The sequence below is a fragment of the Drosophila guanche genome, unplaced genomic scaffold, assembly GCF_900245975.1.
Source record: "Drosophila guanche unplaced genomic scaffold, DGUA_6, whole genome shotgun sequence".
NCBI lineage: Eukaryota > Metazoa > Arthropoda > Insecta > Diptera > Drosophilidae > Drosophila > Drosophila guanche.
The window spans coordinates 2,290,683-2,302,865 of record NW_022995746.1 but is presented as its reverse complement, the minus strand read 5'-3'; the positions used below and the strand labels follow the sequence as shown (position 1 = coordinate 2,302,865).

At 48.3% G+C, this 12,183-nt stretch overlaps 1 protein-coding gene across 1 annotated transcript; it reads right to left on the bottom strand.

The window, feature by feature from the left end:
• Positions 1 to 8,672: 8,672 nt before the first annotated feature.
• LOC117581995 (protein sister of odd and bowel) lies at positions 8,673 to 11,638 on the bottom strand. Its single transcript, XM_034269491.1, has 2 exons — positions 9,509 to 11,638; positions 8,673 to 9,416 (listed from the first exon to the last, which is right to left on the bottom strand). The coding sequence occupies exons 1-2, from the start codon at positions 10,849 to 10,851 to the stop codon at positions 8,969 to 8,971; spliced, it is 1,791 nt and encodes a 596-aa protein (XP_034125382.1). The 5' UTR covers positions 10,852 to 11,638; the 3' UTR covers positions 8,673 to 8,968.
• Positions 11,639 to 12,183: the final 545 nt, after the last annotated feature.

Here is a 12,183-nt window from a genome sequence, read left to right as displayed (position 1 = left end):
AGCATGCCTACGGTAAATTTTAATTATTTTTGGAGCAAGCATTTTAAAGTATTTAAAGTGGAAGTGAAATAGAAAACATCAAGTACAACATCATACTTGAATGTTTGAATGTTGTGATTTATGTTTGGGCTTTGGAGTAGTGCTTTGGTAATAAAGTTATAACTCATATTTAAGTCTGACTTCAGACTAACGGCAAACGACTCTATAAGACACCCAACTTCAACTCACTCCACCTCCTCCAAATCTCAATCCAGTGCAATATTCTTCATTCATCTACAAAATTGAAATATTTAATGTTTAATCTTGCTGATTTTTGATACACTTTCAGAGAGTATTACGAACTTGTAAGAAGAGAATTAATACAAAAAAATGCACCTTATGTTTTGATAGCATGCCGAAAAAATCCATATCTAAATGTTTGACAATCAAGTCAGCTCAAAATATGTCATAATAAATAAAAAATGTCTGTAAGTGTATCAAAAGCTTCGGCTCCTCCATCGCATTGTCTTTCTTTCTATCTTTTTGTTAAGTTTTTGGATATAACCTCGTCACAGACAAAACCAAATTTCGTCTGGCCATAAATATTGGTTATAAATATCACACAAATATCGTTGTCTCAGCGGCAGATGATCCAGGGGTGTGGGGATACAGAGACGTAGGGGCCACACTCCACTCGAAAAACAGCGGCAGCTTGCCGCTTGTCTTGTCTAACGATAAATAACAGTTAGAGCTGTACCTACCGTATACGCCAGAAGAAGATCTCCGCTCTGCTGTGCTCTGCCCAAAAATACATACCAACTCGGAGCCCCGGACTGTATCTGAGCTGAGCCTGAGACTCAACTCAAATCAAGTTAGCTCGTTGCTTGTCTCTGCTCACATTTTTAAGGTGTGACCAAAAAGCGAACGAAACTCATAATTTTTTAAATTAGCATTTCTGTTTTCCTCTCTTCTGGGGTTTTCGGATTTGGTTTGGGCTCTGGCTTTGGCTTTTGGGTTTGGGCGACACATGGGGACCCGAAGATGGTTTTATTTTACGTGGCGCGCGTTGTCATAAAACGAAATTTACAAATTGTACGCTGGTCCCCAGTCTTCAGTCCTCAGTCCTCAGACTCTTCAGACTCCATTCTCCAAGGTACACAAAAAATCAACTGATCATGATGATGATGATGATGCTGATGCGCAAGCGACGACATAGACATCATCGAGCATCATTCTCATTCTTACTCGAGGGAAGAGGATATTCTCCTCTCCGTCCATCCTCTTTCGCCGAGTGTCTTGGTGCTTGCAATAAACTCATCAATAAATTGCCGTCTGTTTCGCATTGGTTATACGAGTATGACGCCAGCGAACCACCAACGCAACGGAACACGGAACGCAACGCAAAGCATTGCACCACCATGCCCTCGCTCTCACTCTTCCGCTCTCTTCTTTAGGCATGTGGAATTTTGTGCTACCCTGTGACTGCAGCAGCTAGGAGAATGCTCTGTGCTACAGCAGCGAAACGAGAGCATAAAGGGGAGAGTAAGCGGTTCTCTCTCAGCAAGCAAGAGACTTGGTGTGCGCTGCGTCTAAGCTTTACTTTATTCCAATTATAAATGTAACTCCAACATAGTAGCACATCTTCATCTGCTGGGTATCCACTAGTCGTTATATCTTTCCAACGTTCTTCTTTCGATTGGGTTTCGGGTGGTCTCTTCTTTGGAGGCTTTCTTTCTAGGGACGAGAGCGCGCGCGCGCGTGGCTAAGTGGATTTGTGTGTTTTGTTGTGCGAGAAAAATGTTTATTGTTTCAACTTTGTTATCATCTGTAAAGTAAACTCACGCACACACTCACACACACACACACACACACTTTACTCTCCGCAACAGATACCCGATCTGTGGTCAATTTTTCGTTGTGTGATTTCTAATTTGTTTATACAAAATCATTGTACGCTTATTTATGGCAGCAACTGTCAAATGTCCAACCGGAAGAGGTGATAGACAGACGGACGGTCGGAGACGAAGTGAAGTTCCCAGTCGCAGTCCCAGTTCCACTTTCAGCTCCACAGATTCCCCATTGATGATTATTCTTTTCCACACTTCATCTTCTTTCTGTTCGCTTCTCTGTGATTTTTCTGGTGTTTTGTGACCTTATCTCTGGGCCAAGAATTTGTCTCTTTTGTGTCTGAATTTTGCTGGGAATTTATTGGTACAAAGAAGTCGCGTGTTGGGCTCATCAATCTCCAGCCAGAGATCGGGGAATTCGGGACACGACTGGCAGGAAAGGAATGGAAGCCCAGTCGCCTGAGCTACAACATTTTTCACGCTTCTCTCTTTTGGCCAAAAAGCAGAAGAGTCTAACAAATTAATTATTGTATGTGGATTAAGCTGGGATGAGGATTTAAATATCTGTCTGCCTTTGGTATGCGCTCTCCTCTTGACTCGAATATAGTTTAACTTTGAAATATTTTCCCAACACAACCAGATTTCCCCAAGTTAGATTTCCATTTAAGATATGCAAAAAAGCGAACAAACACAAAGTCATGATTCAAATCGAGTTGCGACGCCCCCGTTGGCCATGGAGATAACGAAGGTTCGATTTAGATCGGCAACTGGTTCTGGGAAACCCCTAACGTGCCCGGGATAAACGGCAATCAAAACGAACTTCAAACATTAACGCGCTTTGTCCCGCCTCAATGTTGATTCAATTATCACAGCATGGTGGCTCCATGCCCGAACATGCCATCTACTCCCATCTTTTTCCAGCCCATACCCTGAGCAATCTACCCCCGAAATGTTCACCCATTAGTAGCAACTGTTTCGCTTGTAATCTACACCATGCCACGCCCATCAGAAGTTCATTAAACATCCACCACCAGCAGCACCCCATCCTATCCATTCAGGGGATATTCCAAGGCTTAGCCCTATAAATGGAAGGGAGGGGAATATTCCAGAGTTTAGACCTACAAATGGGGTGCGAAGTGGGTACAAATTATTAAGCTAATAAACAACAAAAATACTCAAAGGGAAGCAGCAATTTGTAGCCCTGTTTCTCGGGGGTAGGATACTAGGGAGCGGACTCTGCAAAACTTGTCAGAATGCTGATAAGCGTGAAATATATCTATCTATCTATAGCCTGAGAGCAATTTAAAGGACTCCCCTTGGAACTGTCAACGGCAGCCAGAGGGATCAGGATATCATCTCTGATGGGATGGTACCGGTTGCCGGTTGCCGGTTGTCGGTTGCCGGGTACCGGATATATTGTCGTTTCCCTGGTTATATGCATCGTTGATCTTTGCACACAAAACGGCTTATATAACCATAATTGTGGCTGTGGCACTCGAGTCTGTTGCATCTGTTGGGATTGGAAAGGAATCCGTAAACTGGCAAGGGAACCATCTTTGGGATTATCGCAGGTCTGCCATCGGCTTAAGGCTGCTATGGAAAATGTGCCTCTAACTCTTCTTTCTCTTACAGATTTATTCGTTGGATTGCACTCTCTGCGCCTCGTGTTAAGTGTGGTAATCGTTGACACAGACTCAGACCTAATTAACCATTAAGTGAGCGCCAATAGTGTCACAAATGTCGGATTACAACTGAATCAAAGTGGAGGGGATTGGAGATGCCAATAGAGTGGAAGTGAATTCTGATTGACACATTACCTAGGGGTAATGAAGGGAAAGGTAATCAGAAAGGTAAATGTACAGTCATTCCGCTTGGAGTTCTTCTTACCATTTCACTTGAAAGAACCCGAGCCGCCGCTCTATATGCAAATACTCTGAAAAATCCGAAAGATTTCACTAATGGCACATTAATCACTTGTTCAAATAGTAGAACTACGAGCAGACTCTTTCTACGATGAGTGCCCAAGTATAAGGAAAAATCCCACACATTGCTAATCCTTAGATACACACAGATCGCACACAGATCGGAGAGTGTTACGTACCTCAGAAACACTCGAGAGGCAGGGAACCTGAAAATATGTCACATTTTTGTTAAAAAACGGAAATTTATAACTGCCCGGGCCGGGCGAGTAAGTAACAGTATTACAACACCTTGACAGACGCTAAACTCTATATTTGTCGACAAATAACCCCCCGTAAGCGAGGGGCTGAAGGGGTTGGGCTGGGTTGAGCTGCTTGCTTGACACGTTAGCCGCGTTCGCCGTGCGACGTCCAACCCCATATCCGTGCAAAGCAATCTTGTCAGTATATTACGTTAATGACAAATTGACGGCACCGGTGCTCTTTGATGTGTTTTGTGTTTGATTGTTTTGGTTCTAATCATCGCCGACTGCCGCCTAGGTAGTACCCTCTCGTACACTCGTACACTCGTACTGTGTGTGGGGTACACTCTCTCTGTGTGTGTGTGTGTGTGTGTGGAATGGGGAGGAGCCATGGGCTTGGAGTGTTGCGCTTGCAAATGATTTCGTTTTAATTTAACCGCGTCGTCAATTAGCTTCGAAGGGGGAGTAGTACTTGCGGAGTGGAGTACTAGCAGAGTGAGTGCGAGCTTATCGGGTTTCCGAAAAGTCATATAACCCGCCAGTTATGGTTTTGGGTTGGGAGAGGCAGATAAGCCCCATGCCATAGCACTATCTGGTGCGAACACCGCGCGCTCTCTCTTGCTCTCTTCTGGGTTCTGCTCTGCAGTGTTGCTGTTTCTGTTTCTGTTTCTGTTTGATGATTATGTGTAGTACACAACTCCAAGCGGCGACTGCTTCGCGCTACGTGACGCGAACTTGTCAAACAAGCCCTGTGCAAACAGACACACAAAGAGAGCGCGAGAGAGAGAGAGAGCGAGAGAGTGACGAACGTTCTGCAGAGAGCGCGCGCGAGAGCGAATGCAGTCCGAAAAGTGCAGACGAACTAACGGATGATTGCACTCATGATTGTCAATTATATTGTTGTACTCTAGGGCGTACAACTCTAAATATATAACGATTATAGCGAGGCATTTTGTTTACATTTGCGCCTGCCCTGCAATAAAATCCAACAACCGACAAACGCTGCAACATCAAGGCGCAAGAGTTATACGAGGGGGGATGTATGTATGTGTGGGATGCGTCAGTACTCTGCCGCAACGTGAGAGCCTCAACTCCCAACTTTGTTTGGGGCCTGCCTGTCTGCCTGTCTGCCTGCCTTCCTGTCTGCCTGCCGTCGGCAAAAGTGTCCCATCCAATAAAATCTAATAACCACTTGGGACACAATTCCTCAGTCAGCCCTCTGGGGTGGGGGTGTACGACTACGAGTGCGGCTTCCCCATAGACGTAGCCGAGATAAGCAAGCTCTATCTATTCACTTGCACGATTTTCGGCAGCTTTTCTTCTGTATGATGACATTGGCACAAAGAGCAGCCCGACTCGACTGCTTGCCGTTTCCAGAAATTCTGTTTTCCATGGTTTATGATCTTGTGCTGGCGGCTGACGAGGGCTTTGAAGCGTGACGAAGGCAGCCATGGGGTGGAAGGGGATAGGGGACGGACACTGCATTCCACAGACAGCTGTGATGACAGAATGGCTGTGGGTTTTTTTAGGGGGAGAATTTGTGTGTAGTGAGTGGAAGAATTTTTAGTAATTTCGTAATAGTTTGAATCGAATGAAGCTTCTACCTTTGCCACTGCCACCCATCGTATCATTGTCTTTCTAGACTCTTTTTCTACCCTCAATTCTACCCCGGAAAGCCTCTCAATGGCTCCTCCAAATGGCAACAAATATGTCTGCAGAATCTTTACGATATGGCACCTAATTAGGCAGAAGAACGCCACAGAAATTTACGTTCTGCTCAGAGCCAGAGGATGGATGGATGGATGGCTTGGCGCAGCACAAAAGTCCGACCCAGAAGTTTGGGACGCCGGCGGCTGCATGGATGGATGGATGGATGGACTGGGGAGATCTATACGTGGCATGCATCAGCGTTGTGCAAACATGGGATTCGTTCCCATTGAGGTGCCGATAACCCGCTCCGAGTTATTGGTGGGGCATACATCAAATCATAAAGCAAATGGTGCCGACAACTAACTGGCCAGAGTGCCGAAATGGCCAAGGCAGCAGAACAACCAACCGACAGCCATGACATTTACATTCACATTCACCCCGAAAAAACGACACAAAACGACACAAAATAAAGAAAAGAAAAGAAAAGAAAAAGAAAATCAACGTCCAAACAACCGGCGACAACGAGAACGTTCCGCTTTTTGGCCCTGGCTCTGACTCTGACTTTGGCTTTGCGTTGGTTCCGGGAAACGCAACAAAATATTTCCCACTCTCCCTCCTCGGTTGCTGGCAACAAACACCTTGACCAAAGAAAGATCCCCAATCCAATGGGGCTTCGACTTCAAAGAATCTCGGAACAGAGCCCCAGGTGCCACGCCTCGACACTAGACAACTACATTGTTGGTTGTTGGTTGTTGGTTGTTGTTCTCCTTCCTGTAAGTGTTGCAGATCGAAGCGGCTGTCGACTGTCGACTGTTGTTGCTGCTGATGGGCTTATTAGAGTTAGTCAGCTTTTCGGTGCCTCAAAGCGGAATTTAGTGCGGCAAGGCCCCACACACCACAAACCAAAAACCCAAACTCTGCCGGCACCGGACCAAACTCTACCCGGGTTGTCCCTTTTGGTTTTATGACGACAATGCGTTTGCTGTCATAATTATTAGTCAAACACAAACAATGAATTTCATAATTTTCCCATCAATACGAACGAGTGCGAGTGCGAGTGCGAGTACGAGTACGAGTCCGGGGCTGTAAATGTTGCCTCGAAAAGCGTTTAAACATCCGCCTCGCCCGCACGCGCCAGAGGAGAGAGGCAGGAAGGAGCATGGAGGATGGAGGATGGAGGACATAGGAATAGCCTCAAGAGTGGACGCACTGCACTCCCCTTGTGGAAATGAAGCCGTCGCGCATAAAGTGTGAAATTGCTGGCAATTCGCAGAGACGCTCCATTCTGTAGTCCTCTCCCCTGAGACTTTAGTGCTCCTACTCCACCTCCTCCTTTGCTGCTGCTCCGAAACTCTGTTTAAGGCCTAAACCTAATGGCTGTGGATGTAGATGTCTCTGTGCAGCACGCTTGTTCCTCCATTGAATAGAACAATATCCGAGCAAATATTTGCAGAGAGACCAGCAGGCAGGCAGGCAAGATCGTGTTGAGAAATGTTTAACCCATTCATAACCATGGACTCTGTGGCTCTTCTTCGCTTACCATAATTGTTGTTTGATCGTTGTAATTGGTTTGGACCTGTAGCTGTAGCTGTAGCTGTAGCTGTAGCTGGAGCACAGGAAATGCAGCACGGAGAGAGAGACAACATTGCAGGCGGCTTTACATTGATCCGTTTAACGATTGACAAACGTGGTCTTAAAAGAGGAACCAAACGGAACGGGGTCTTGCCGAAGGGGGCTGGACTCTGGAACTGAAACTGGACCTGCGACTGCGACTGCGACTGGACCCCGGGTCGGTGTTCGCCTTTGAACTGTTGTATGTGTCGTTATGGCCGCATCTTTTTGTAGTCGATAATAAAAATTGTAAACTTTGTGGCAGTCCGAAGCGGATGGCCATCTGTCTGGATGGCTGTTTGCTGTTGCTGTTGCTGTTGCTCCACCCTTGTTCTTGGCAGTGGACAGCCCACTTTTTGCTATAAAAAATATCCAAAGACTTTTAACGGACACACCTAACAGAGGGAGGGTTATGGGTATGGGAAAGCTGTGCTGCTCCGCCGATAGGATCTACCAGGGATCGTGGTGGGGTTCGTGGATCGTGTATCATGGATCGTGGGTGGCCAAATCGGTTGATAGCGCCTGCCCTACATGCCTGTCGTTCGCCTTGTTCAACATTGTTTGACTTTGAGGCGCGAGATAATGAATGGAAAAGCAAAGGGAAGGCAGCCCTGAGAGCGTATATCCTCCCACACCAATAGACAGAGCTACATGGGTACTCCTGCACTTGGGGCTACACTGGTGGGAATTGTTGTCGTCGCATTGTCTCGCCCTCGTTGTTGTTTGTCATTCTTGTTTGATGTCATCGTTGTTGTCAAAGGCTTGTTGCTTGGAGATCGGTGTTCGGTGTACACCTTTAATGGTACTTTAATTGCCCTGTTGGCACTTGAGTGATAAACATCGGTACAAATATTTGATTATAGTTTTTTCTACAAGTGTGTAAATAGTGTCACTACAAGAGAGAGGAATCAGGAAAAGGAGTAGGAGTTGGAGTAGCTGGATGGTTGGGTAAATGATGAGCATTTTCCAGCTACAATTCAGGGAATTTTTCAATATTAATTAAGAGATTTTGCCAGAAAAAGAATCAGGTATACAGACAGGAAGAAAGTGTTTTGCTCATCGCAGATTCGGAGATCTTTCGGTTGTTTTGTTCTGGCATTAAGATAGTTATACTCACTTGTATTATTCTGGCCACTGAGGCATGTTGGGACTTCCAATCACTCAGGTTTGAAAGCACGCTTTTTGATGATCTTTTCTTTCAGAACTTCAAGTTTAAATATATGTCAAGGAAATGATACATCTTTCCATGTCAACTCTGCTAAGATAAATACCCAAATCATGCCGATCAATTAACTTAGGTCCAGCTACTCTTGGAGTCTCATAATTCCAGCTCTCAGGGGTGCCAGTTCCTTGTTGCTCCTGCACAATGCTTCAAGTAGTCCCCCCTTCATTTTGCACCCGCAATCATTAACCTTTGTTGAGTGTTATCTTTTTTAATCTATTATCATTTATTCGATTGTACACAATAAGAGTTCACAATTTCGCTTAAACGCTAGACATAGTATCGATATCGAGTGTTGCTTATAAAGTCAAACTTTGCTGCTAAACGCTTACGTCACAAATATCCGTGGCTTAAACCTGTCTTAGGGCTAGACTAACTGTAAGTTAAATGCTGTTAGCTGTTGGCTGGGGGGCGGAGCTGTTCGTGGAGGGATTTGTCGTGTGTCATGAGTGCTGCGAATGAGATTATCTTAAGAGTGAGAGAGTGGGATCTGTGGGATCAATCGCTGACGGCCACCAGATCTCGCGAGGAAGAGGAGGAAGCGGCTGAGGAGCCGCCGCCTGCTGCGCCAACCAAAGGCAGACCCAGACCCAGGGCCAGATCGGAGCTGGAGCTGGAGCCGGGTGTGCTGGGGCCGAACAGATCGCTCAGATTGCCACCCACACCGCCAGTGGCGGAGAGGTTGTGGGTGAGACTGTGACGCCGGAGATCGCAGTTGCGGCGAAAGACCTTGCCGCAGGAGGCGCAGTTGTAGGGCTTGATGTCCGTGTGGGTGAGGAGGTGGGTCTTCAGGTTGGAGCGCTGGTTGAACGATCTGTTGCACACGGGACACTTGTGCGGCGACTCCTCCATGTGCAGGATCTTGTGCACCGCCAGAGTGCGCGACTGGCAGAACCCCTTGCCACATTCGGCGCACTTGAAGGGCTTCTCCTTGGAGTGAATGTATCTGTGAGGGGCAACAAAAGAGATTCAAACATGGAAATGGATGCTGTAGTTCCCCCTCTGGTTGAGCATGGGAGTTGGAGTGGATGTACCTACCTATGGTCCCGCAGATGATCTTGCCGCCTGAAGGCCTTGCCGCAGATATCACACGAATAGGGTCGCTCGTCGGTGTGGGTCCTTTCGTGGATCAGCAGATTGTAGGACTTGGTGAACTGTCGATTGCAGAACTTGCAGATGAACTGCTTCTTGGAGCGCTGGGCTGCTGCTGCGGCCGCTGCCGTGGAGCTGGCCCCCTCCTCCACGCAGCCTGAGGCCATCGATCCGGAGCCCGAACCCCCCATCACACTCATCTTGTCGTGGTACATGGTGGCCTGCAGGGAGTGCAGCGAGGTGTCCGCTTCCGCCTGGCCAAAGGTCGTGGGATTGAAGATGAAGCTGCCATAGCTGCTGTCCAGATCCCCGGCCTCGAAGGACAGCGCATCCTCCCCATCGAGCAGCGGCAGATCGCACTCGGCGGCCAGCTCTGCGGCTGTGGCACAGTCGAGGGCCGCCTGTTGATTGGCCGCAGCCGCAGCGGCGGCAGCAGCAGCTGCCACAGCGGCACTCACAGTTCCAATTGAAGGCAGCGGCAGGCACTTGCCACTCGAGGATGACGTGTGGTTGTGGCTGTTGTTGTTGTTGTTGTTGCTATTACTGTTGCTGGGTGTGGGGGTGGTGTTGCTACTGCTGGAGGTGGAGGTGTTGCTGGCCTGCACCGCAGACCCCACCGAAGAGCTCGATGAGCAGCTCGACTTGAGCTCAATGCTGGCAATGTCTATGAGGCTGGGCAGGGCGCTGCTGCTGCTGGTCTCTGCCTCGTTGTGGCAGCTGCTGCTGCTGTTGCTGTGGCTGCTGCCAGCCGTGTTGTTGTTGTTGTTGCTGCTGCTGCTCTGATTGTTGTTGCTGTAGCGAAACACATCCGATTTGCCGGTGAGGCGCTGCAGCGCCAAGTAGGATTCCAGCGCCTGCAGATTGAGTGCCGCTGCCGCCGCGGAATTTGCGGGAAGGAGCGCCGCCTGCTGCAGACTGCTCACCATTGTGCCCTGGAGGGAGAGCACTACTGCGGCAGCCGCTGCAAGGTCATTGGTGGCCGCTGCAGCTGTGGCAGCGGTGGCAGCCGCCATTGCGGCATTGCTGGCAGGCTTGGTGGCAGGCGAGGACTTGTTGGGGTTGCTCTTGTCGGGCTTCTGCTGCGAGTCTTTGCCAGTGGTCGTGGGGGATTCCTTGTTCCCCTTGGCAGGGGCTGTGGCTGTGGCACTGCCCTCTAGTTCCGCCAATTCATTGACTGCCGCCTCCGCAGATGCTGTTGCTGTTGCCACACTCCTCTCCTGCATATCGCTGTTGCAGCTCTTCTCTGTTGCAGCAGCAGCAGCAGCACTCAAATGCTTAACTGCATCCATAAAAAAGTCGAATCCACGCACACACACAGCTGGAGATCGTTTGGAGTCTGTGCCCCGTGGGCTTCTTGGCTGTTTGGCTGCAAAAAGATGCAACCCTTTTTTTTATTGTTTGGCGCACCTACGCAGGTTCCTGGCAATCGGATCGTTGCTGGTTTCTGGTTGCTGCTGGAGCTGGAGCTGTAGCTGGAGCTGGGGAAGAGCGCGCGCGTCCACATGAATATTAAAAACCACACGCCATCATAAATCACGTCTTAGTCACGCTTTCAAAAGTCATAAAAATCGAATTTGACGTTGTAGCCAGCGCAAAAAACACACACAGCCCAAAATGCACACACCACAGAGTCAGTCTGGGGCCAGTTTTTTGTGGTTTGGGCCAACAAATTGGCGCTGGACACAGGCACGCTTACGAACTGATGGAAAGCTGTTTGCTCGACGGACTGTAGGCACACGCGTTAATTCAGAGCTGACCGAAGAACTGCTATTGATTGAGTGGGTTGCTGGGTGGTTGGTTGGGTGCTGGTTTGTTTATCGATTGTCGAGCCGGCTTCCTTCCGCACTACACTTCCGCATTGAGCGACACACACATGGATCTAAGTTGATTTTTCGTTTTTGCTTTGTTTGCTGCTTCTTCTGCTTCCACTTTAGCCGCTGCTTCTGCTTCTGCTTCTGCTGCCTCTGCTTTATCTGTTTCTTGTGTCTCTTGTTTTGCTGTTTCTTTCTGGCCGTCGTCTGATCAGCCGTCGCTGCACACAATATTGGTAAAAGATCTCGGAATAACTAAAAGTCCATTGCTCTGCGCACGGTGCGCGGACCTGCGCTCACTTGTTGATCCGCGGCTCTCACCAACACTCTGCCAGTCGCAGCAGCGCGACAGAGAGCATGAGAGAGTTCCGGAGAGGATCGGAGCCGGAGAGAGCGGCGTGCCAGCTGCAAAGCGCACACAGCGATCGCTGGGAGAGCGGCAGAGAGCCAGCAGCCAGGTGCAAACACGTTTCGTCAGTGTGCGTGTGTGTGTGTGTGTGTGCGATCTCTTGAGCACCTTTAACGGAGAGAGCGAGAACCGGTTCTATGGCGCCGTTGTGGTTAATTTTTGAGTGGGTGTTCTTTCCCAATTGCCATGGGAGGGAGCTCGCTGTCTCCTGCTCTCTCTCTCTCTCTCTCGCTCTCGCTCTACTGCTCTCCTTCTCGCACGCTCGCCTGCAGCCATCTCGCTCAATCTAGTTTGACTATTTACCTTTATGTTTATTATTATTTGCAGCAGGCAATTGTTTATGATTTTTCCTATGAATTTCACACTTTGTTTTTTTGCTGGTTAAAAAATAATAATTAAGT

What these genes read in the sequence shown, in the direction of transcription:
- LOC117581995 (XM_034269491.1), bottom strand. Translation starts at nt 10,851, where the DNA reads ATGGATGCAGTTAAGCATTTGAGTGCTGCTGCTGCTGCTGCAACAGAG. An exon ending in GATCATCTGCGGGACCATAG is followed by an intron (nt 9,417 to 9,508) that starts GTAGGTACATCC and finishes TGCCCCTCACAG; the next exon opens with ATACATTCACTCCAAGGAGA.